The sequence below is a fragment of the Dipodomys spectabilis genome, unplaced genomic scaffold (assembly GCF_019054845.1).
Source record: "Dipodomys spectabilis isolate Male_0828 unplaced genomic scaffold, ASM1905484v1 ptg000003l, whole genome shotgun sequence".
Lineage (NCBI taxonomy): Eukaryota > Metazoa > Chordata > Mammalia > Rodentia > Heteromyidae > Dipodomys > Dipodomys spectabilis.
Genome location: NW_024870680.1, coordinates 4,175,374 through 4,201,836, shown reverse-complemented (window position 1 = coordinate 4,201,836; position 26,463 = coordinate 4,175,374). Strand labels below are relative to the sequence as shown.

At 36.5% G+C, this 26,463-nt stretch overlaps 1 protein-coding gene across 11 annotated transcripts in view; it reads right to left on the bottom strand.

Annotated features, from left to right (window-relative positions):
• Positions 1 to 26,463, bottom strand: part of Picalm (phosphatidylinositol binding clathrin assembly protein) — a 99,068-nt gene that overhangs the window by 1,505 nt on the left and 71,100 nt on the right. For 3 of the 11 annotated variants that reach the window (XM_042689807.1, XM_042689861.1, XM_042689821.1), the window contains 7 exons: positions 25,058 to 25,165; positions 22,933 to 23,064; positions 22,809 to 22,842; positions 22,555 to 22,654; positions 19,438 to 19,461; positions 17,745 to 17,804; positions 13,808 to 13,912 (listed from right to left, as the gene is read on the bottom strand). In XM_042689807.1, coding sequence (XP_042545741.1) covers positions 13,808 to 13,912; positions 17,745 to 17,804; positions 19,438 to 19,461; positions 22,555 to 22,654; positions 22,809 to 22,842; positions 22,933 to 23,064; positions 25,058 to 25,165 — 563 coding nt within the window. The remainder of the gene's footprint in view (positions 1 to 13,807; positions 13,913 to 17,744; positions 17,805 to 19,437; positions 19,462 to 22,554; positions 22,655 to 22,808; positions 22,843 to 22,932; positions 23,065 to 25,057; positions 25,166 to 26,463) is intronic. The other 8 variants (XM_042689829.1, XM_042689845.1, XM_042689868.1 and 5 more) reach the window with 3 other exon arrangements.

The following is a 26,463-nucleotide window of genomic DNA, read 5'->3' as shown; positions in this document are numbered from 1 at the left end:
ATTAATTCACGGTACTGTAGGATGTGTTCTCACAAATAAAAACGCCTTGTAGCCATATAACTGGACCGGAAGTATGAGCAACATGCTTATCACAAACCCTGATTACAAGTCAGTATTATCAGCTTCTTACATGCCACAACTCAGTACTGTGAAGCAGTTATAGAAACTTCCTTAAAATGTTTTTATTATTGTCTTTAAGTAGTTGTACAAGGGAGTTGCCATTTAACAAAGTAGTTTATGAACACAATTCATCTTGCTCAATGTCAGAACTTTCAATACTTTTCTAAGGACTAAAAACCAACAAGTAGCTTAGGGATAAGTGAAGAAAGATTTATTTTTTTCCATGAGAGGTTCAAAACATCTATTCCGAAACAGAAATATTCCATGTGACATTTCATTTGGAAAAACAAAATGCAGACTATTATTTCCATATGATATAAAATTAGAGGTAACAGAAGAGTAATCTTAACATGGACTAATTTCTTTACTAATAAAAATTAAAAATCTGAAAGATCTACGAAGAAAAACTGTACAGTTGGGAGTCACTATATTCTTCACTCATGATTCCTCTTCAAATGCCTATCTAAAGATTAATTACTGAGCCAGATGTGTTAACAAATAAGAAGAGTTGTTGCCCAATAAGAAGAGTACATACTCCCAAAGATCTAGAAGGCAAATGTAAATTGGGAACTAGAGCATCAAGAAGAACAAATTATAGTGATTCTAAGCAAACAAAGGCAGCATGGATCATATGCAGAATCCTTCAAGCCAAAGTCTTAAGTATTCATTTCCCTTAACTAAAAAACAAAAAACAACAAAAAAAAAAACTTTCTTAAAATGTTAACTATTTTAAATGAAAAGAAACGCAAAAACATTTCTTTCCCAATCAGGCTCTGATGCAGTGAGTAAAACTGGGGAGCTCTCTACAATTCTTTGAAGAATGACTCAAACAGTTTTCACGGGTGGTATTTTTTTCATCCACCTGTTGTAAACAGTGGATGCCATGCTTTTATATGTAAGATGATCCTATAATTTCACACTTCTATTTCTGCCTTACAAAAGTTATTTCTCCCTATGTCCTAGCTTAACCTGTTTTTATTCCTCACCCAAAGAACAAAGGAGGAGAAGCGGAGGGAAACCAGACTCCTTTAAAGAAACAAAGAAGAGTGAATTTTGCTTAATAATGCCCAGTAATTTTAAAGTAAGTATTTAGTCCCCATATTCCCCAACAAGCAGCAATACCTAAAGTGATTTATAAGAAATCCTCCAAAGAAATCTCTGCAAAAGGATCCTTTCCTGAAGCTCTGTGAGGACTGTGACTGGAGGGGCTGGATGCTGCCGACAGCTGGGGGAAAAGAAGACAGAGAGAGGGAAAGAAAAAAGATCTCAGAATGACAGAACATGAAAGCAGAAAATGTAATGAAAAGAAGAAGTGGTTTTTGTTTTGTCACCTTTAATAAATATAAAGGCAGCCTTTGTAGGAATGAAATTATTAAAACAAATGTGTTATTACATGTCAAGTTTATTCAAAGGCATATGTTTTTCAGAAAACAAATCTGTGTTTCTGAAACTCAAAAGGAAGTCTTTTATCCAAAAAGGTCGCTATAAGCTGACCCTTGGTTAAGACTTTTGGTATGTCAGATAGAAAAAAGGGGTGGGAGAGAATGCATAATTTTTGAAAAAAACTGGTGAAAATGGCTGTGTCCAAGCTATTGGCCAACAATTGTGCAAATTGATCTCAGTTCAGATCCCAAATAATCTAGATGTAATTTTCTTTCCTTCCTGCTTCCTAAGGGGTATCGAGTCCTATCTTTAGTTCCCACGCTCTTCATGCAGAGTTGCCTAACTGTCCACGTGGCACATGCAGAAGCTGCTGCATATACTGTAGGAAGAAAAAGAACACAGGGATCACTTAGTCTAACTATCCACAGAATGCTTTGGGATCTCTTATTCTATTTCCTCTGAATGTATTTGTTTATATTTTACAATCTGCGCCTATAATTTAATTTGAATATAAGGTCGGTAAACCACTGAACTCAATAACGTATCCTTGAGAGTAGTCTCCCAAGGAAAGAAAATTTTAATGAACCAAGATGTCAGTTTTTATATATATTATTCTATGGCACTAAGCTAACTTATGAACTTTAAAATCTCACAAAAGCTATTTTGCTTAGAACAAACTTTATTCTCCCTCAGTACAGGATTATAAATCATGCAAGCATGGCCATTATGAGATATTCTGTTTAGGGATGTTCAACTAAGAGCATATCAAAGTCTGACTAAGTGGAAACAGTTCAATTCATGCTTCCAACATACTATTTGAAGTCCCCTCCCCCCCAAAAAACATCCTCTGCTAATGTAATCTCATTTTTCCTATTATTTTTATTGACTTATTAGATCCATGAGTTTCAGCAAATATTTTATTACTAGTGTAAACAATTAGTTATCCGGGATACTTAAGATTAATATAAAAGCTTAGAAATTACCATCAGTCATATTGGTGGTCAAGTATACTGTTTAAGAAATATATGCCCCTCCAAAAAAATATATGCCCAAAGACAATAGGAAGAGACAATGAAAAAGATCATGGAACTACATAGGTAGCTCTAACGGAAAGAACAGGGGAGCACATGTCAGGTCTTTAAACACAATTCATGAAACAGATGAAGGTGTAGCTCCACCACGAAGATGCTCTACACCCCTGTTCAGCCCAAACAGGGCATGCAGAAGTAGGATGATTTAGATTAATAATTAGTCACCTCACTGGAAAGAATCCAACATTTGCACTTATCTTCACTATTAACTGGGCTTCTCTCGCACACAGCTTTTGTACTCAAAGTTAAAACAATAATTTGGATGATACATAGACTGCATCCAAAATGGTGAGTTTCTATGAAAGCCCCAAGCTTTCCACAAGGACAGTAGCCTGTCAACCCAATTACCCTCACCCCCTCCCAAAGATGCTTATGAAGACAAAGAAAGCACTATTATTTCCCTAAGACATAAGCATGCTGCTACATAATCCAAAAGCCTTATGGTGTTAAAAAGGACCAATTTCCCTTGGGGGAAAAAAAGTAGTTTAGCTAAAACTTCTACCAGCCTCTTAAACTTGTCACTTCTGTCACATCTATAAATAATTAGCAAACTAGAATATATTTGATGCCACCAATGAGAAAACTGTACCTGCAATTAAGTTTCTTATCCTATGGATATGCAGTGCGTGCAACCACAGCTCATGTGGCTGCTACAAAGCTCCCAGGACTGAGCCAGCCAGTACTCTTTACCACCTGGTCCTATCTATTCTCGGCACCATTACCAAACATGAACATACACACACTGATGAAAATGCAGCCAGCTGAGAGGAAGGAAGGAAAGATAAGGAAAATTTGCTGTCCATGTTACTGTTTAAGGAAAGCAGACGGAGACCTGATGGGATCCTGATGAATGAATGAAGCAGTAGGAATTTTTTGGGGTAGTGGTGAGGGGCCAGTATTGGGCCTTGAACTCAGGGACCTTAGACTTTCACTCGGCTTTTTTTTTTTTTTGGGGTCCGGTCGTGGAGCCTGAACTCTGGGCCTGGGTGCTGTCCTTCACCGCTGGAGCTCAAGCCTACCGCTTGAGCTACAGTGCCACTTCTGGCTTTTTTCTTTTTGCTTATGTGGTGCTGAGGAATTGAACCCAGGGCCTCAGGCATGCAAGGCAAGCGCTCTACCACTGAGCCACTTTCCCAGCCCCTCTCTCAGCTTTTTTGCTCAGATCTAGTGCTCTACAACTAGAACTGTATTTCCACTTCCAGGTTTTTGCAAAGTCTTGGGTTTACCTGCTGAGGCTGGCTTGTAACTGATTCTCAGCCTCCAAAGTAACAGGGTTACAAGCGTGAACCACTGATTTCAGCCTGAAAATGTCTCCTGAAATAAGAGTGCCACCCCTCCTTTACTTTTTATTCCATTGAGTAAATTAAAGAACATGGCATAATAGTAGAAAGCAAAGATGTTGGGTACTGGGGGTTTATGACTGTCATCTTAGCTACTCAGAAGATGAGATCTGCAAGATGCATTCTGAGGCCAGCCAGGGCAGAAAAGTTCACTAAACTCTACTGCCAAAAGAACCAGCAAAAAATTTTGCTGGGCAGGAAGTTTAAGGCCTGAGTTCAAATCCCATTACAGACAGAAGAAAATGAAAAGAAAAAAAAGAGGGAAAGAGAGGGAGAGAGAAGGAAGGATGGAAGGAGGGAGGGAGAGAGGAAGGGAGGAAAGGAAAGGAGGGGGAGGGAGGGAGAGAGAAAGTAAGTTTATGAGAAAATAAAAACAAAGGAAATTTTGTTTTTGCAGAGTGTGTGGCGTAATACTAGGGCTTGAACTCAGGGCCTTGCACTTACTATATGCGTGCTCTATCATTAGCCCTTTCCAGGGTAAATGTTCTAATTTGATTTTGTATTTAAGATTTGTAGCAACACAACTGTGCCCTATCTTTACATTTAAATTCTTCAATCACCCAAAAGACCAACTAGCAAATAGCAATGCTATAAATTCACTTCACCATCACTGAAGAAGCGAATACAGTATCTTGACAGTTTTATGGAATGATAGAACTGAATAGAATCCTGACTCTAGGAGTGACATATAAACATTCTAAACTGTGTTAAATTAAATGTTTCTGGTGATTAAACAAGCACTGTATAAGAATGACCTCTGAGCTGGGCACCAGTGGCTCATGCCTGTAATCTTAGCTACTCAGGAGACTGAGATCTGAGATCATGGTTCTAAGTCAACCCAGGCGGAAAAAGTCCATGAGACTCGTATCTCCAATAAAGTACCCAGAAAACCAGAAGTGATGCTGTGGCTCCTCAAGTGATAAAATGCTAGCCTTGTGCACAAAGAGGCTCAGGAACTGTGCCCAGGCTGAGTTCAAAAGCCTTAGGACAACAACAAAAAAAAAAAAAGGAAAAAGAAAGAAAGAAGAAAGAAGCAAAGGGGGAAAAAGAAAAGGAGAGGGGTGAGGAAGAATGTCTGATCTCTTATTTCAAATTTTTAAATTTTAATATTAACTATTTTAAAAACTTATGTTTTTTAATATACTTAATGTTACTTACAATGTTTATAACTTTGCCCTTGGCTGTGTCCTTTCCTACTCTGGGCTGTTCTGTTCTTGCAGAACAAACAAACTACATACAGCAATGCTTAAAACATGTTTTCCTAATGCTGCTATGGAATCAAAGTATCTAGACACACAGTGCTACTTAACAGGAGTCCACAGATAGCAGATTTCAAGGTTGGTCACAGAAAAAGTAAATTCTTTTGGGGGTAATGTTTAGTACACAGCCAGGCCACCAGAGGTAAGTCTCTTGTACAGAAACATAAATACAGTGTTCCAGTCCACTTGTTTTATATTAAAGATAATGCTATTATGCTCACACTCTGTGAGCAGCAAAAGGCAAAAACACACCCTCTTCTAGAAGGTGATTGAGAGTGAGGATGGCCTTGCTGACTGCTTCATTTCAAATGTGCAGCCTCTAGAACTGATAGCAACTTAACTTCAGCCTGTGATACTATATTACAGCCTTAGGAAACTAGTAGATTCTTATGTATGCCTGCTGACTTGAAGGCTATATATATATTTTTTTCCTCTTTAAAATGTGCTATTCCTATTATTTTAAACTTAGGTAAAATTTGTGGCTATATTTAACTTATAGGAAGAAGTTAAAGTAATATTAGAAAAGTCTTTTCTTTTTAGAGCTGGTCATCCAGGGCTGAATTTAGGGCCTGAGCTTTTTTGCTCAGTTAGTCATCTTGAGCAATAGCTACACTTCTGGTCTTCTGTGATTAATTGGAGATAAAAGTTTCATTTCCTGCCTGGGCTGGCTTGAACCTAGATCCTCAGATCTCAGCCTTCTGAGTAGCTGGATTACGGGTGTGAGCCACTGGTGCTTGGCAGAAGTCAATTTCTAAAAGGGATGTTTGTAGTAAACACAGTCAATAATTTGTGTGCTCTTGATACACACTAATCTTCATTATGAAGATTACATAGAACTTCAGTCATCCAAGGTTTTATGGACACTTTCCGGTTTTGTTTATTGGGACGGGAAATTTAATTGTTACCTTTCTGGAAGGATTTGAAACACAACCGCTTCCTCTACTTGCTGTCTTAGTTAACAACAGCTGACAGAGGAAGGGATGCCTGACCTTTTTGTCACTGCTGACTCAGGTCCACAGTGAGACCCAGAGAGCCAGTTTTTCATCTAGGGCACTAAACCCCAATTGTCAGTGTAAATTTTCTCATGAGCACAACACACGACTTGCTGGCAAGGCAAAAAGCGTTCTTTACAAAAATTCAGCTGGACAGATCAGCTGATAGAAGCTGTACTACCAACATCCCCAATTAATACATCCAGTTTTTGAAAAAAAAAAAAATCACTAAGCCTAAAAGTAACAGGCCATTAGTTCTTGCACACAAAAAAGTCATTAAAAAGGCCATTTTTTTGTAAGACTTGAATTATTCCAATATCTAAAGCCAACAAGGTCCCTATTTAGAAGAGCACAAAGCACCCACAACAAGCCAGTGTTTCCTTTCAGACAATTAACTGATGTCAGACTTACTTAAAACTGGCTAGTGCAAACAAATACCAGCAACCACTTTGTATCTTTAGCCATATCGTCCGTAAGCAAAACTGTAAGCAGAAAGAATGCACAATACCACAAACTTTTACTATGCTTATTTTAAAATTAAATGATCACACTACAGTTTTCATACAGTTTTTGCTAAAGCAGACAGGAAAGTTAATATGAGTTTTTCATCAATAAAGTAAAAAGAACATGATAAACATAACAACCTTCCCCACACCCAAAGAGCTTCAAACAATACCTAAAACAGACACAAACATTCATTGAGTTACTTCATATTACAGTTGCTTTCAGAAGAAAACTGAAACTAAGTCAACTGCCTTCACACTTAACCCAATAGCTATATACTGCAAACACGGAGTTCTCAAAGGACATTCCAATTTATATTAAACATATGTAATATTTATACATTAGTAGCAGAGCACCAGTGGCTCAAGCCTGTAATCCTAGCTACTCAGGAGGCTGAGATCTGAGGATTGTGGTTCAAAGCCAGCCTGGCCAAGAAAGTCCATGAGACTCTTATCTCCAATAAACCACTCAGAAAAATGGAAGTGGCACTGTGGCTCAAGCACTAGCCTTGAGCTAAAGAGCTGAGGGACAGCGCCCAAGCCCAGAGTTCAAGCCCCATGACTGACACCCCTTCCCCCTTACTCTTTCTCCCAATTTGTCCCAGCTCTCCCTACTCACAAATTGTAAAGTTAATTTTCAACACAATGTCTACCAATGCTGCATTTGTTCACCCTTTCTCCCACCATTTCTGTGCTCCATTCTTATACTTCCAAAGATAAATAAATGAACAAACAAGACAAAAAGAAAAAAAACCTAATTTCCATTTCCTGTAGTTCCTTATGATAAATATTATTTATTTTATTTTTTTGGTTGGTTGAGGGGCTTGAACTCTGGGCCTGGGTGCTGTCCCTCAGCTCTTCAGCTCAAGGTAAGCACTCTACCACTTGAGCCACAGTGGCACTTCCAGTTTTCTTGTGGTTAATTGGAAATAAGAGTCTCACAGATTTTGCTGCCCAGGTTGGCTCTGAATCATGATCCTCAGATCTCAGCCTCCTGAATAGTTAGGATTACAGGTATGAGCCACCGGTGCCCAGCGATAAATATTATTTTATCTGATCAGAGGCAATGCACCTTTGTGTTCTCTTCTTGGGTAGCCTTCCTTTGGTCTCACTGTGTGTGGATACCTAGAGTCCTGTAAAGTTATCATGGCCCGATGTATTTTAGATCTAGTTTCCAAATATGAGAAAAAACATGAATTTGTCTCTCTGAGCTTGGCTTACCTCGCACCTCACTTAACATGATTTGTTCTAAGTCCATCCATTTCTCAGAATAAGCACTAGCTCTGAGCTGAAGAGCTGAGGGAAGTGCCCAGGCCCAGAGTTCAGGCCCCCCCAAAAGACAAACAAACAAACAAACAAAAAACCCCACCACAACCATTTCTCAGAATATAACAATGCTCTTCTAAAGTCTGTGTAAAATTTCCTTGTGTATAGGTGCCACATTTTTGGGGATCCACTCATGCTGTTTCCGTAACTTGGTTATTATGAACAGTGCAGGAATGAACATAGATGTGCAAGTATCTTTATGGTATTGTAGCTTGTGATTGTTCTTGGTTGATGCCCAGGTGTGGAATGGCTAGATCATAGGGAAGATCTATGTTTGAGGACCTCTAGACTGCTGTCCTGAATTTTTGTTGGTAGTTTAGTTGGGATAAGAGTCTCAAGAGATTTTCAAATCATGATTCTCAGATCTCAGACTCTCGAGTAGCTAGAATTACAGGCAGTGAGCCACCAGAGCCTGGCTAAAATATCTTTAGAAAAATAGCCAGTGCCAAAACAAAGTTTGTGGGAGTGAAGTGGGAGCACCGGGACTAGGGATGTATTCTAGTAGAAACCAAGAAGAGGATGCTCATTATGGCAGAAGGAATATGTATTGGGAGGTATAATCTCAAAGCTATAGCACAGCCTACCTGTTGTTAAGCTGTCATGAGGACAAAAAACCCAACAAACAAAAAACAACAAAGTCTGAGCTTATAGTCAAATGGAATTAGCTGCTTTTTCACTGTCAAGCACTAATGCAAAACTTAAGAGTAAGAGAAATATAATGTAAAACACATTGTTTGGCTGTCTTACCTAACAGCCAAATAAGAAAACATTATCTGTAAAAATAGGATGCTCAAGGGATTAATTTGATTTGATAGTAATCAGAAAAAAGACCATGAGCTCAGAAGTATACTTGGGATGGTTAATGACTCCCCAAAGAAATATTTAAAAAAAACAAGGAAGGCTTTTAGGTAACAGCTGTGGAATGTGATTTAATTAAAAGATTCTATTATGATTAAAATTTCACTTTTCATTTAAACTATTTACAAACATACAGAAATAAGTCAAAGACCTTTGTATCCTCATTTGAAAAAAAGGAGAACAAACAAAGGAATACAATACAAAGGAATGGATGAGAACCATTAAACATTAAAGCAAGAGAGAAATCTCACCTATTTCAAAGATGAGTAGCTTAAAATTTATATTATCCAATTTATTTATTTATTTATTTTTACTTATTTATTTTGGTCAGTCATGGGGCTTGAACTCTGGGCCAGGGCCCTATCCTTGAGCTCTTCAGCTCAAGGTGAGTGCTCTACCACTAGAGCCACAGCATTCCAGTTTTCTAAAATTATTTTTTATATTATTAAAATATGGTCTGAAGTATAAGCCAAAAAAATCAAATTAGTTGGGGCTGGGAAGGTGGCTCAGTGGTAGAGCGCTTGCCTTGCATGCCTGAGGCCCTGGGTTTGATTCCTCAGCACCACATAAGCAAAAAGAAAAAAGCCAGAAGTGGCACTGTGGCTCAAGTGGTAGAGCGCTAGCCTTGAGCTGAAGAGCTGAGGGACAGTGCCCAGGCCCAGAGTTCAGGCCCCATGACTGGACCCCCCCCCCAAAAAAAAATCAAATTAGTTTTGAACATTACCATAAACTACCAATGTAATAATCACATGAAATGAGAGACTAAAGAGGCATATGTAGATACATAATAAAAAAGGTTTTATAAGATTCATTTGATAATTAATAGCTCCAAACAATTACATGTCAGGCACTATCCTAGGAATAGGAATGGGAGATACTGAGGTAAGAGTGCAGTTTATGGCATACTACCCAGTAAATGGAATCTTGTTAGACTGGGTAGATGAATGGATAGATGGATGTTAAGTAGTCATAAAGGTCCATATGAAAAATAATAATAGAACTGCAGATTTCATAAGGACTCGAAAGAGATGACCCAAAAAATGGGGTAAATATCCACACTATGAGGGACTAAAGATTTTTTTGGAAAGGACAAGCAGTAACAGAACTCGGCACTATATACTTACTGAAAGTTATAAGTGCATGGGAATTAAGTTAAATATTATGTTTACTCATTAGTACTTGTACAAAAAGGGAGTCTTCAAGAAGTAGAGTTAAGAAAAAGAAAGCCAAAAGGATCCCTTAAATGCTCAAAAATATTTAGATTCATCTGTTTAGACTTTTGAGTATGAAAATAAGATACTAAAATAAGATACTACCTAGTATCACCATAATGGATTACATCAGACAAAAAAACCGGAAAACAAGGTAAGCTCTAAGCTGGCAAAGGCTATAGAATACAAGAGTAGATGGTTAATAGTAAAGAACAATTAGTGCCACTTTTGAGATTGGACAACTGGAAAACAAATTGGGGAAATAAAGAGTCACATTAAGCTGGGGCTGGGTGAAGTGGCTCATGTCTGAGATTCTAGCTTCTTGAGAGGCTGAGATCAGGAGGATTATGATCCATGATGGTCCAGGGGAAAAAATGGAGACCCTACTTTAAAAATAACAAAAGCACAAAGGGTTGGGGGGTATTGTTCAAGGGATACAGTGCCTGCCTAGCAAGCCATGACGCCCACAGTTCAAAACCCTGATACTACCAGAATAACAGCAGCAACAACAATAATGTTAATCTGGGCATGGTGGTGCAGGCATGTAGTCCCAGCACTTGGGAGGCTGAAGCAGAAGATAGAAAATTCACCATCACCTTAGGATATAAAATGAGAACCTGTCTCAGGGAAAAAGATTCTGACTTTCAAATGACCTAGGAGGAGATAATAGTTTCCTTGAGCAACTTCACAACTGTTCAGTTTTCTCTTTGAGTTCCTGATTTGTTTCCTTCAGGTGATTTTATCAGTCAAGTACTTACTTTTTAATTAGAAATCTATTACCCTAATAATCTCTCACTCACTTCTTTTCTGACATAAAGTAGTTATAAACAAAAAATGTGGCACTTTTTTGGTGTTCAGTGAAAAGGTTATCGGGTTTTAGTGTGTAACAAGATATAAAACCTAGGTTAAGAGGGGATAGTAGAGGACTAGAAATTTTTAAAATTTTTACTTTCTTCCCCTAACATAAAGATATGTATATCCAATGTTTTAGCTTGAAAGTATTGTCCAAAATTGCAGAGGGTATTCTTGACAACTACAGTAGCCCAAATGTAAAAATGTGATTTATAATCTAAACAAACAAGAAAATCCAAGGGATTTTTTTTGTCAGGGTGAGTAACTGTTGACAGAGAAATTAGGGTTACTTCTGTGGTGGAAGTAGAAGTATGGTAAAAATGAACAGTGACTCAAGGACACCTGGGGATAAGTTGTATTAGACCACATACAAAACTGAAACTTTCCAAAACTGAAAACCTTTCCAAGTCTCTCTCTCCTTCATCAATGAAATATGAGGTCATGAGACAGGGAAATCACCTATCTTAAATATATTATTTTGAGAAGTGGTAAAAGCCACTATCCAAGCTTGATTTACTCTAACATTAGCCCACAAGACAAGATGTCCACTGTGATGTGCACATCAAGGAAAAATTTCTGTAGACTAGGTTCCTAATAAACTTGAGCTACAGCCTTTCAAATACACAAACACACACACACACACACACACACACACACACACTCTCTCTCTCTCTTAAAATATACTTAGGTTCTTATTACTTAGATCTTTACATGACTAAGAAAACTAAATTACTTATTTTAAATAAATGCTAATATATTTGAGGTTAAAACTATGACTAACAAAGGAAGGAAAAAACCCTTAAGTAATAGTATAACCTAAGCAAATGTCTCCATAAAAGGTAAGAAAATTATTAATATACTTTTTTAAAAGTTATCAAAATCTTGAATGTTTCTTTAAAAAGTTAAGCCAACAGTTAAAACTACCTAGTAAAATACATAATATAGTCATAGTACATGTCATAAATGCATAAAATGACTTCTAAAGGTAGTAACTGCATATATCAATTACTCTGGTCCAAAGCTATCTTCACTGTAAAAAATTAACTGATTAAGAAATAGGACAGAAAAAAAATCACCATAATATGGACAAGGGAGGAGGGCGGGTGGAGACAGGAAGTGGAGATATAGAATGCTTGTTTAGGATACATTAAGTCTAGGTTTAATCCCAGCATTGCAAACCACTCCTCAACCTCCACCCCACAAACAGAAAACAACCTTACAAGAGGTAAATATATAAATACATTATAGCCAACAGAATTTTATCAGAACTCTGTATACCACCCATTTCCAGTTATCATTTGATAAATGTCGTTTTCGACATAAATGATTTCAACACTCAAAAAGGTTAAATAGGGGCTGGGAAGGTTGCTCAGTTGGTAGAGTGCTTGCCTTATATGCATGGAACCTTGGGTTCAATTCCTCAGTACCATATAAATAGAAAAAGCTGGAAGTGGTAGGGTACTATGGCTCAAGTGGTAGAGTGCTAGCCTTGAGCAAAAAAAGAAGCTCAGAGACAGTGCCTAGTCCCTGAGTTCAAGCCCCAGGACAGACAAAAAAAAAAAAAAAGCTAAATATATCATCTCATACTTCACCACTGTATGAAATACAAAGGAGAATTTCAAAGTGGATCAGTGTAAACTAATTTTAGCAACACAAGATGTATGTTTTGGCAAATGTAACAGGTATATTCATTCAAGTCTACTACCAGTATTTATTTTCAAATAAGCGAGAAGTAATATGTCATTCCATTGGAATGGAAATCATTTAAAGAAATGAGAAAGCATGGCCAAGCATTGGTAGCTCACACCTACAAGTCTACACAGGAGGCTGAGATCTAAGATCAAGTTCAAAGCCAGCCCAGGCAGGAAAGTCAGGAGATTCTTAGCTACAATGAACCAACAAAAAGCTGGAAATGACCTGTGGCTCAAGTGCTAGAGCCTTGAGCACAAAAGCTCAGCAACAGTGACTAGGCCCTGAGTTGAAGCTCCAGGACCCGCATGAAAAAAAAACAAACGAATAGAGTACTTAAATATTTCATATGATGAATTATTTCTACTGTTAAACAAACACCATGAGCAGAACCACAGAACACAGAATAAGCCACCCTTACCAACTCATAAAGGATTTATTCATGTATGCCACCCTCAAAGAAAGTAAATAGCAAGAAAATTTTCTTCCCCTCTCAGAATAATAAGTACAATTTTTAGGGGGAAAATGTTCAGATTTCTCTAAAAGGTACCAACAATAATGGGATGAATAATAAAGGCTGAATAGTTGAGTAAATTTTCAGAAAGGGGAAGCAGCACAATAAATATTTGAAGAAGAAAGTGTTGCACTAAAAAAATTAATGAACTGCATGGGATTTCAAAAGTTTCTTCACCCATCTGGGTTTGTTTTTTAATACAATCTTCAGTGCCAAAGGGTTATCTGATAAAAAATAAAATTCTAAACATTTCAAAGATTGGTCAAAAGTTTTATCTGCCTCTCAAGGGCATCACTATGGAAGCACCAATCACATCAACAGCTAAGATGTGTACTCTGAGTTAAGGGTTTCAAAAGTTCATAATGGACAGAATTAAAAAAATCACCAAGAAAAATAAGTCCTAAACCTTAGAAAAATGGGCATCTAGATCTACCAACTATAAGTTATAAAAATTTTCATCTTTGGTATTTATAATCTACTTGTCCTTTATATCTAAATAATCAGCATTCTTAAAAGCTTTTATATGAAAAATATAAAGCAAGTGACATCCATCACAAAGGGTAAAAACACAAATACCTATTTATTTCTTAAGCCACATGACAGGATTTTTAAGTGTTATACAGTTCTTCCCACTCAAGAATATTACAAGATACATATAGAATATAATACCTGTGCTCCTGATACAGGGCCAAAGGGGTTTGGTGGTCTCATGACAGGCTGGCTGTATATTAAGGTTGGCTGTGTCATTACAGGTACATTTCCCATTTGAGGAGGCTACATAACAGAAGAATATCAAGTTAAGGTTTTCCTTATTATTAATAAGTTAACAAGAATGATAATAATAAAAGGTATCACTAAATTTTTGAACTAGAAGGGCAAGTTACTTTGCACATAACTCATTCTAACTATAAATTTTTAGAAAGTATTTTCTGTATGGAAAGTACCATGTTCATTAAAAAAAGGTAGTAAAGAAAGACATGTTTTTCTATTCAATGAAGTTGGGAAATTTAAACTTTTAAGTAAATACCTTTGTTCATGAAGCCACAGTTTTTTATATTATGAAAGTAATCACCAGGGAAGACAGTTTGTTTTTTTTTTTAATGAAGTTTACTTTCTATAGTTCTTAAATTTTATTTTAGACAAAAAATCAAGACAGGCTTAACTTACATACAAAAAAATTAATTAAACTTGTAAGTAAATGAAAAGCAGAATCTTCACAGGGCTTAGGAGACTAAGGTAGGAAGAATGACAGTTTGATATCAGCCTATGTTATATAGCAGAAACCCACCTCAAGACTTTCCATCACCTTGTTCTTGTTGTTGTTATTTAATAATGCATACACACCACTCTCTTATTTTGGTTAAAATGTAATGATTTCCAATCTTCAATTTCAAAAAGTTCTATTTAACCTTCCAAACAGATTACTGCTTACATCCAGAGCTTCATTTCAAGTTTATGGCTACCACACTTTTTCAAACATATAAAGGGAGCTAATTTCTTTTTTTTTTTTTTTTATTGTGAAAATACTGTTCAGAGGGGTTACAATTACATGAGCAAGATAATGAGTACATTTCTTATCAAGCATTGTAGCCTCCTCCTTTGTTTCCCCTTCCCATCCCATCCTCCCCTCACTCCCCAACCTACCCCCCCCCCACCAAAGTTGTAAAGTTCGTTTTCGACATAACGACTTGTACGTCTCATTGTTGCAATGGGTTCACCTATATCCCTATTTAAATAATTTGTTTTTTCCCTTCCCCTCCACAAATGATAACAACATCAAATACAGTGAAAGCAGGGGTTATACCGTGGGGGAGGGACATACAAAGCAACAAAGAAATAATCTTATAAATGTGTTAGAAACAATCGCATGAAAGAAAAAAATCTGAATATATATCTTAGGGTTCATATCACTAACATCAACTTATCTGACCTTTTCTGCTTGTCTCAGACACATACTAGTTATTGCAAATGAGGGAAACCATAGGGAAACCTATGTTTCTTTGGGCCTGGCTTACTTCACTTAATATAATCTTTTCCAAGTCTTTCCATTTCCTAACAAATGAGGCAATGTCATTCTTTCTGATGGAGGCATAGAATTCCATTGTGTATATATACCACATTTTCTTGATCCATTCATCTACTGAGGAGCATCTGGGTTGGTTCCATACCTTAGCTATGGTAAATAATGCTGCAATAAACATAGTCGTGTGGTAGCTTTAGTGTGGTCTTGTTTGTGAACATTTGGGTAAATGCCCAAAAGTGGGATTGCTGGGTCATAGGGGAGCTCTATGTGGAGTCTTTTGAGGAACCTCCATACTATTTTCCAAAGTGGTTGAACAAGTTTACACTCCCACCAACAATGCAGTAAGGTTCCCTTCTGTCCACATCCCCTCCAGCATCTGTTGTTATTAGAGTTCTTTTTTTTTGGGGGGGGGGGGGGGGGGGGGGGAGGGTCCGGTCGTGGACTTGAACTCTGGGCCTGGGCACTGTCTCTCAGCTCTTCAGCTCAAAGCTAGCACTCTACCAGTTGAGCCACAGCGCCACTTCCGGCTTTTTGCTTATGTGGTGCTGAGGAATCGAACCCAGGGCCTCATGCGTGCAAGGCAAGCGCTCTACCACTGAGCCACCTTCCCAGCCCATTGAGTTCTTGATTATAGCCATTCTAACTGGGGTGAGGTGGTATCTGAATGTTGTTTTGATTTGCATTTCTTTTATGGCTAGGGAGGTTGAGCATTTCTTCATGTGTCTATTGGCCATCCTTATTTTCTCTTCAAAGAAGTTTCTCTTTAAGTCTTTAGCCCACTTATTTATTGGGCAGTTGTTTCTTTGAAGATTTGTTGTTAGGGGATTTAATTTTTTGAGTTCCAAGTATATTTTAGATATGAGACCCTTGTCCGTTGTATGGCTAGTGAAGATCTTCTCTAAATTCATGGGCTTTCTATGGATCTTGCTAGTTATGTCCTTTGCCATGCAGAAGCTCTGCAATTTCATGCAATCCCATTTGTCCAACCTTTCTTTGATTTGTTGTGTTTCTGGGTCTCTATTAAGAAAATTTCGGCCTGTGCCAAGGAGACCTAGGGTTTCTCCTATTCCATCCTGTAATGTTTTCAGAGTGTCTGCTTTGACTACGAGGTCTTTGATCCATTTGGAGTTGATTCTGGTGCAGGGTGATATATAAGGATCTAGCTTTAGTTTTCTACAAGTAGTTAACCAATTTTGCCAGTACATTTACTGAAGAGGCTGTCTTTCTTCCACTCTATTTTTTTAGCTTGCTTATCGAAGATTAGATGGCTATAGGTCTGTAGGTTCATTTCTGGGTTTTCAATTCTATTCCATTGTTCCTGAGGTCTGTTCTTATGCCAGTACCAAGCTGTTTTGATTACTATGGCTTTGTAGTAGTTTGAAATTTGGTATTGATATTCTTCCAGCACTGTTCTTCCTGTTCAGGATTGCTTTTGCTATTCGGGGTCTTTCATTGTTCCATATGAATTTTTGGATTGCCTCTTCTATTTCCTTGAAGAATGAGGTTGGAATATTGATAGGTATCACATTGAATTTGTAGACAGCTTTAGGAAGTATTGCCATTTTCACGATGTTGATCTTTCCAATCCAGGAGCATGGGAGTTTTTGCCACTTTCTGAGTTCTGTTTTGATTTCCTTTTTCAAGTTTTTAAAGTTTTCATCATAGAGGTCCTTCACTTCTTTGGTTAATTCCTAGGTATTTTATTTTTGTGGGGCTATTATGAATGGAGTTGCTTTTCTAATTTCAGCCACACTTTTCTTATTGTTGGCATACAGAAAACCATTGATTTTTGAGGGTTAATTTTATAAAGGGAGCTAATTTCATACCATACACATGCTTTAGCACAGTGTTAACAATGAGAGACACAATGCTGCCACCTATCAGCATCAGTTTCTCAAAAATATGAGAGTGAGTTAAAGTTACAATTGACAATCCTTATTTAAGTCTATACTGAGAGGGTTAGAGGAGGAAGGGTGACATGACATATAGATTATAGAGAGTTTAAAGACTTTTTGTGCTTTAACAATCTTTTTTTATAGGAAAATCTCTCTGGTCTATACCAGACAAAATTTATCCTATGCAATTAAAAAAATATTAATTACAGCTGGGCACTGGTGGCTCACAACTAATCCTAGCTACTCAGGAGGCTGAGCTCTGAGGATTGTGGTTCAAAAACCGACTGGGAAGGAAAGTCTGTGAGACTCTTATCTCCAATTAATCACTCAAAAGCTGGAAGTGGGGCTGTGGCTCAAGTGGCAAAGCCCTAGCTTTGAGCAAAAAAGTTCCGGGACAGTGCCCAAACCCTGACTTCAGCACTAAACAAATAAATATTGATTCCCTTCCTTCCTCTACAATATGAGAGGCAATATGCTAGGTAAGTACAAGGCCCTGCTTAAAAAACAAACAAAAAACAAGCAAGCAAACCACACAGTCTGTAATAAAAAAACATGATCAGAAGAGTTAAGAGGGGGAAAAATAATACTCTAACAAAGCTATATTAGGGTATCACTGTGTTAGGCACTAGACCTAGGAATGAACAAGGCACTATTCTTCTAGTTTAGTTGTATCTGCAAATATACTTACGATTCCATATCCTATCATGCCTGTTGGTGTAGTAGCAGGATAGGCCATTACTGGGGGTGCCTAACATGGTGAAAGGAAAAAATAAGGAAATATAACTCATGTTTATCCAAGAATAGGTATAGTTCCACTAAGAGAAAAAGAATTGTTAAGACAGCTGTAATTAAGTGACATTTTGATCAATAACTGTCAATTAATGCTCAGTGAAAAAGTGAAAAAGCAAAATTGTTAAAAAGAAAAAAATCATTTAAACTTAAGACAAAACCGTGTTTTCAGATTTCAACATACTTTTATAGCTTTAAAATCTTTGCTAGAGCACATGCCTAGTATGTGTAATACCTTGGGTTTCATCCCCATCATATCCTCAAAAAAGTTTCAAAAGCTTAAAAATATTAAACTAAAATTTAGTCATTCACTTTATAAAAATGTCTGCCAAAACAAGTTTATTTCTTAAGAACTGGAAGAAAAAATTTCTAAAGATTTCTAATCAACTAATAAATTGATCTTCAAAAAATATTTATTTTCTAAGGACCTCATTCATTGTTATTGAAGAACTCCAATAAAAGATTACAAATCACTACTAAGTATGATTATCTCTACAAAACACAGTTCTTACATAAAGAGTATGTACGCTAACTTTCTAATTTATTCCAAACATTATTAAAAATTATTCCTTCAAGGAATGAACTTTTTTTTTTTTTGGTCAGTTGTGGGGCTTGAACTCTAGGCCTGGGTGCTGTCCCTCAGCTCTTCAGCTCAAGGCTAGCACTCTACCACTTGAGCCACAGTACCAGTTCCGGTTTCTGGTAGTTTATTGGAGATAAGAGTCTCAAGGACATTACTGCCTGGGCTGGCTTTGAACTGTGATCCTAAGATCTCAGCCTCCTGAGAAGCTAGGATTACAGGTGTGAGCCTCTGCCACCCAGCTTAGAAATAAACATTTTTAACTCAGTTTATATTTTAATAATTAAAGAATCATTGACAACTAAGATATTTAAGTTCTTGTAAATAAACAATTGGTAACAGAATTATTATTGATACAATGGCTGTCTTAACATTCCCTGTGTGTTTCTTACAATAAAGACTAAAACTGAGTACTGGAGAAAGACCAATAACACTGCTGAAACAAACAAACAAACAAAAAAAAAAGGTGGGGGCGTGGAATTATATGGCAATTGGAACATATGCATGGAGAAGTTAAATGAAGCAAACATTTTTTAAAAAGTAATATTAAAGTGAATAGTTAAAAGTTAGGGTTTGGGTAAGCATGTAGGGCTTATTGGTCTCTCCCTACTGAAAAATCAAAATCTACAAGAGCAGTGAGACAAACTGCCAAGTATAGCAGAAGCCTGTAAGATTACATGCAGTTGTTATCTTAAACATTACCACAATCAACATTTCCCTTCATTCAGAAGTCATCAAGTGCAGAGTGGCAGCACAGACACACAGACACCCAGCCATCTGGCAGCAAATGGCGGAATATTAAGCAAGAAAAGAAAAATTGGTGGTTCCCATGCCATCATCAGAATCAATTCTGCAACACACCCATGAAATCAGTAGATGCTAGGAGGAATTTTTGAAACATTGAAAATCTGAATGTGAAAACAATAGCTGGAAGGTTATGAGATTCTGCTGCAGCAGTGGTTAATAGCATGCCAATTTATTGCAAAAAAAAGTCTAGTTTTTGGTCACTTACGTATTGTGGAAAATGCATGCCATTCTGTTTTTCCCAGGGAGAACAATTACATAATGCAATAACATTGGATTAGAACAAGTACTTACACAACAAAATACACAGAGCATTTTAGTTAACATGTACATTCACTAATTACCTAAAACCCCTTGCATCTCCAATATCTAATGAAAGGACATCTTTACCAAAACAATATCAAGGTTGACAAGGGAAGCTGAAAATTTTACTTCATTTTTCTGTATATAGATACAATAGGTCAATGATGACAAAGGTCATTAAGACAACATGGGTAACTACAGTCAATAGTGCAGAATTCAGCACATCCCATAAAGGGCTGCATCAGATGTCTACCACAAAAGGTTTTTAAATGCACCATTGAAAAGAATTTGTAGTGTAACATAGACTTTAATAAATTTCTAATTTGTTTTAAATTTATTTATAAACCTTGACAGTGCTTTTTAAGGATTAAAAGGTTAGAAATATAAACAAACATCATGAGCAGCAGTTTATCTTAAAGTTGTAAATCACAACATTATTAGTTCTATATGTTAGCCTAAAAAGAAACTATAAAACCCATCAATATTGAACAAAACTTCTGTAAGAGATTACATATAATCCCACACACCCGACAGCAACATAAGCATTCCTATGGAATTATAACTGGCAAATTCTGAATGGTTAATACCTCTAATTCTACTGACCAATCCTAAAAGCCAAAGTGCTATCTAAACACAAAATATTTTAGTTTTATATGGATTTAATATAACGTAAGCAAATACTCACTGCACTTTAATATAAGGGTTAATATTTATATGATTTAAAATATGTGGAAGTGAAACTGTGGTGCAAAGCGGTAGTGCCCTATCCTTGAGCACAAAAAGCTCAGGGATAGCATCCAGGTCCTAAGTTCAAGCCCTGGACTGACAAAAAAAATAAAGTAAAAATTAAAAATATTGTGTATAACTCATACCTGACTATAAAACCCACTAGCTAGTAAAGCCTGTGGTAGTGAGAGAAACATGGATTCTGAATCAAGAGTTCGATTTAAATTTACACCCCTGGTTCAAGTGCTTTGAAGGTGAAAGAAAATCATAGTTTTATACTTAAGATAGGGACAATGCTCAAACTTTCCAAAGAGAATATTACTTAAAAGATAAAGTTAAACCATGTACACATGTGCATGTAAAAAATAATGAAAATGAAAGGTTTTACTATTAGTGATGGCAGTGATAAGTACCTATAGGAAAATGTCATCTTAAAAAGGTGGCTAAAACTGTGAGCCAGTGGATCATGTCTATCATCTTAGTTACTCAAAAGACTAAGACAGGAGGATCATGGTTTGAAGCCAGCTTGGGAAGGTTAGTCCATGAGACTCTTATTCCAATTAACCACAAAAAAGCCAGAAGTGGAGTTGTGGTTCAAATGGTTGAGTACCATCCTTGAACAAAAAAAGCTCAAAGATAGCACTTAGGTCCTGAGTTCATGTCCCAGTATCAGCAACCCCAACTCTTGCCTCCCCCCAAAAAAGTAGCTAAATTTCAGTGCTATTTTCATGTTATTTTTACTTCAGCCCTATTGTGTTGTGTGTGTGTGTGTGTGTGTATGTGTGTGATTCTAAATAAAGAGGACAATATCCCAGAAGGGACTTGATGATGAGAATTTGCTCCATCAAAGATAGTCAAAATCTCTAATTGCCTATGTAATCAAAGCCCACTGACCCATTGTTAGAAAACAAGAACTCAAAATTTTCAACTAGGACTATCTTTTTTCTCTTATTGGCAAGGCAGCAGCAGGCCAAGGACAGGGAAATAACCACAAAGCTATTCTGGACCTAACAAGTTAAGAGTAATTAAAACACTGCTAGAACCTTCTTCAGTACTAGATGCTATTTAATATGTACTGAGGATTAATAGCTGATCCCGATTATTTTGGATTTCCTATTTGCAAATCTATCTATGTGCTAAATCTTATAACCTCAATATCACTACTTGTGGTCATTGATGCACATGTGCAGAGGAGTAAAAACACTGAGTTACCAAATACAGCTCACTTCCAGCTAAGGTATAACAGGGAAAGTTGGGGAGGAGGGAGGTATTATAGTGATTTGCAAGAAGTTCTGGGGCCAGATAATCCAGGTTAAAATTCAAATGCTGGCATTGGTTAGTGGAATGGCCTTATTTTCTTTTGTAAAATAAGGAAATCAGAATCTAGTGGAATGAAGTTAAGGATTTAAAATACAGTATGTGAGATATATGAATATATGTACATATTTTCCCTAGTAATGGGTTAGTTACTAGTCTCCTGTGAGTTTAAATTATTACTATCAGAATAAAGCTCAACTCATTAAAAAAAAATCATATTAACAAGAACTAAGAAAATACAAAGACTAAAAAAATAATAATGGTACCAGAGCTGGTGGCTCATGCCAATTATCCTTGCTACTCAGAAGGCTGATATCTGAGGATCATGGTTCAAAGCCAGCCAGCGCAGCAAAGTCCATGAGACTCCTATCTCCAAAAAAGCTGGAAGTGGATTATGGCTCAAGTGATAGAGCACTAGCCTTGAGCAAAAGAAGTTCAAGGGCAAAGGCCAGACCCAGAATACAAGCCACAGGACCAGGCAAAAAAAGTGTGATATGAACAAAACTCAGATTTTATATTACAACAAGTAATACATTTGGAGCAACGATATATAGTAGTGATTAAGAGCACAGCTCCCAACATCCTGAGTTCTAAAACAGCACAGTCACCTAAGAGCTTTGTGATGTAGGGCATACTTCTTAACTGTGCCTCTATTTCCTCATCTATAAATTCCAGAGATTAATAGTTCCTACCCCACAGGGTTCACTCCTATAAGGATTATACCAAATAAGATCGTATATTATTTATTAAAATGATGCAAAAAATGCTCAGCATTAAGTATGTTTTAAATATGTTAGGTACTGAAATGTACCTGGAAAACAGTCAACAACTTAAAAAAAGGAATTAACAATTCAATGCTAAAACTCTCAATGGTCTTTCTATTTTGTGATTACTTTACATTTTTCAAGCTATATACATGATTAAATATTCAGGTGTTACTATATATCAAGTAGTATATAATTAGCATATACCAACTCACCATTGTCGCAGCATTCCAAGCAGTTGTTGGAGCAACCTTTGGTTGCCAGTTAGACCCTCCAGTTAACTTCTTTTCACCTGGCTGGCTCCAATTTACATCACTTTAAATAAACATAAGTAAGGATATTAAAAGACACATCATAAAATTTTGTATAGTACTTAGAGTAAACAGAACATTTATGATGTAGACTCAGAGATAAAAGCCAAATCAACTTCAAAACAACACATAGGAAAGAATACAAAGAAAATACTTACTTCTTAGTAGTGGTTCCATTTCCAATGCCAAGATCTAGGAAAGGAGAAAAAGAAAACATTTTAAAACTAGATTCAATTTAATAAAACAACTTAAAGATGAGCAAAGAATCCAAACTCTACTTACTTCCCACAAGGTTGGCTAAAGACGAATCCAAGTCATCAGACACTAATTTGTTAGGTGGAAGTTTGGCAACAGGAAGACTCTGATTCTGAGAGGCCACTGTTGGTTTGAGAAGTCCACCTAGTTCATCAAAGCCTTAAAGTTACAAACAGACGAAATAGGATTTGTAAGGAACTTTATAGTGCTACAGCTTTCTAAAAGAGGTCCTTCCTTTTCTCCTTGTTTACTGGAAAAGTTCTCCCCAAAAAACCAACATAACAAAACCAGGGCATTAGTAAATATCCTTGATGGACACTTTACCCCTCAAAGTGAACTGATTGAGAAAGCTGCACTTGCTTTGACAGACCATTTAACAAAATTATAGTAAGGGGAAGGAAATGAAACCGAATTCTTCCCCTGGCCTCAGAATACTCCGTTATGCATAAAGCAATGTAAGTAGAAAATAGGTATCTGCAAATTTGCAAAGTTTGTTTTGAGAAATCATATTTGTGGAACTGTTTCATACTCTTCAAAGTACAAAGTATATAAATTAACCTCAATAATAGAACTAATAGCATAAACTCACCTAAAAGTATTTCTTGAAAATGGAAATCAAATTCTTAAGGTTCTTAACCAAAGGGTAAATGATAAATGCAAATTCCACCAAATAAAAGTACTCAGGCACTTAATGGTATAATAAAATGTTATGTGGTAAAATAAAAAATATATGATTAGCAGGGTGCCGGTGGCTCAAGCCTGTAATCCTAGCTACTCAGGAGGCTGAGATCTGAGGATCACGGTTCAAAGCCAGCCCGGGCAGCAAAGTCCATGAGACTCTTATCTCCAATAAAAAACACTAGAAAACCAGAAGTGGCACTCTAGCTCAAGCGTTAGAGCGCTCGCCTTGAGCTGAAGAGCCGAGGGATAGTGCCCAAGCCCAGAGGTCAAGACTCCTCCCCCACAAAAAAAGATTATAAAACAATTATAGTGAATAAAAATAAGTTCTTGGGCTAGAGAGGTGACTGAAGTAGTACAGTACTAACAAGTACAAACCCCAGTACCACCAAAAGAACCTATATATACATTTAACACATATTCTACACATTTAAATGTGTTTCTTCTATGGACAACTATATGTCATACAAGTAAGAATATAAGTTATTATTTTTTTTGAGAAGTTCGGGGCCTCAAACTTGTAGGCAGGCACTTATACCAGCCAACATCCCTAATTCATAAGCTAAATTTTAATTACCAGGCCAAAGTCAATGGTCGTCTCATAAGAAGTATGTGGTCTAAAAAATTTGATAAAAACTTTATAAATTTTAAATTACTAGAAGCACAAAGTACAAATTTTTCCCTACAGTCAAGACGTTCTTTTAAGACAAATGAATAAACACGATATAGTAACAATCACTCTTAACAATAAGAGCTCCTACAAGTGGTAGAGCGCTAGCTTTGAGCTGAAGAGCTGAGGGACAGCACCCAGGCCCAGAGTTCAGGCCCCACGACCGGACCCAGAAAAAACCCAAAACACAATAAGAGCTCCTATACCCACAGACCTTGTATATTCTAGCTATATACAGATTATCAAATAAGCCACGATATACATTTATATCTACCAGCTCAAAAGCAGCCAATTTCATACAGTAAGACATACAAATTATTATTCATTATGACTAAGAAGGCACAGCATTCTATAGTCATTAGCTACTTAGCATACTATTAAAATCTGTTTTGCTCTCTTACTTTTTTGTGGTACAAAATCTTTCCCAATCTAAAACTATCACCAAGAATACATCCTTGCCAGGTGCTAGTGGCTCACACCTGTCATCCTAGCTTCTCAAGAGGCTAAGATTTGAGGATCATGGTTCAAAGCCAGTCTGCTAAGAATATGATCTCTAATTAACTTAAAAAAAAAAAAAAAGCCAAAAACAGAGCTGTGACTCAGGAATAGCATCTACTCTCTAGTTCAAACCTCAGCAATGGCAGAAAAATAAGTCCTTGAGGTTCTAATCTAGTAGCCTGGGGAAAGGTAGCCAATTTCATTGGCTACTTCAATTTAATCTACTTAGAAATGCTAAAAGTAGCTCTACCTGTCCTTATACAGAATGTACACTATGGTACATTTCATAAAAAATTGTTTTCTTACCGCCAGAATCCACAATAATGTTTGTAGACTTATTTCCAAACACAGATTCAAAGTCAACATTAAGGCCAGTTGAAGGATGTGGCTGTGCAACTGGAGAAGGAGTAAATCCTGAAAAAAATCAAAATGTAAAAAAGCTCAATTCTTTACTCATTAAATGTATATATATATTTAATAATTGGCTAACAGGTGAAAAAGTAAATTCTCTAGTCAAAAAAAATCAATGCCATATTTTTATGGTGATTACTTTTTTCCTAACAAAATCATCTACCAAGAAAACAACAAACTGACATCAAATTACTGGTTTGCTTCATTATAGGAATAAACTTTTGCCTATCTTTTACCTTAATTTTGTATGTTGTAATCTTTTATAAATCAAAGCTATCTGAACTCTAGGATTTCCCATGAAGCAAAACATATATGCAATGCAAGTAAATCAATCGAGAATAAAAAATAAGTATTCTCTATAATACTTAAAAAATATGAATCTTAGTGTTCTCAAGATATTTTAATTCCTCCTGTCTACACTCTTATCTTCTTTTTTCCCTTCTTTTTCCTGGAGAGTTAACTAAACACCACACAGTTTAAATTCATTGGAGAAGCTGTGGGATTCTACCACTGAGCCACCTTCCCAGACCTGAAGCTGTGGGATTCTAAAAGTTGCAGTCCACTAATCTCAACGTCTGTCTGTGTCCAACTGCTTTTAGAACAGTAGAACAAAAACTCCAAACCACTCTCTAATTTCCAAGAACTGGGCCAAGAAATATATAATCTAATGTGCTTTTACTTAGTCTGATTTGAAACATCAACTCATAAGCAGTACACTTATATATCTTTTCTTGCTATGGTAATTATACTGGCACCAGTAGTATGAGGCAAGCAAACACCAAGCTAAAGTCTTTGAGACTCATTCATCCTGGGCTAAAAAGCTTTTTCACATGTGAGGTACATTACTGAAAGTGAGGTTCTCAAATTATAGAAGCTAACAAGAACAATAAAAACCAACTAAAACTATTAGGTTTGTCATATGACTATATACCAGCTAACTTTTCAGATAAGTACCAGTCTATCTAACCAAAAGTTCTTTCACCTGGCAGAAGGTTGTTAAATAGCTCACTAAGGTCTTTTTCATCTAAAAGTTCTATTTCTGCTGAATTACCTTTAATCAGAACTTCACTGTAAATTCTACATGTAATTTACTAGGATATATATAAGTACAAGGATAAAATAACTGTACTAGAAAAGACAGATTTTAAAGAAAATTGTAAGACGACTTGTTAGAAAGTCCAAGAAAGGTCTTCAAAGACACAAAAAGCCAGAAAATGATCATTATTACCAGTAGTGTCTAAATGTGAACAACAAGTAAGCCAGTAACTGTGGTTCAAGACTGTAATATTAGCTATTAAGGA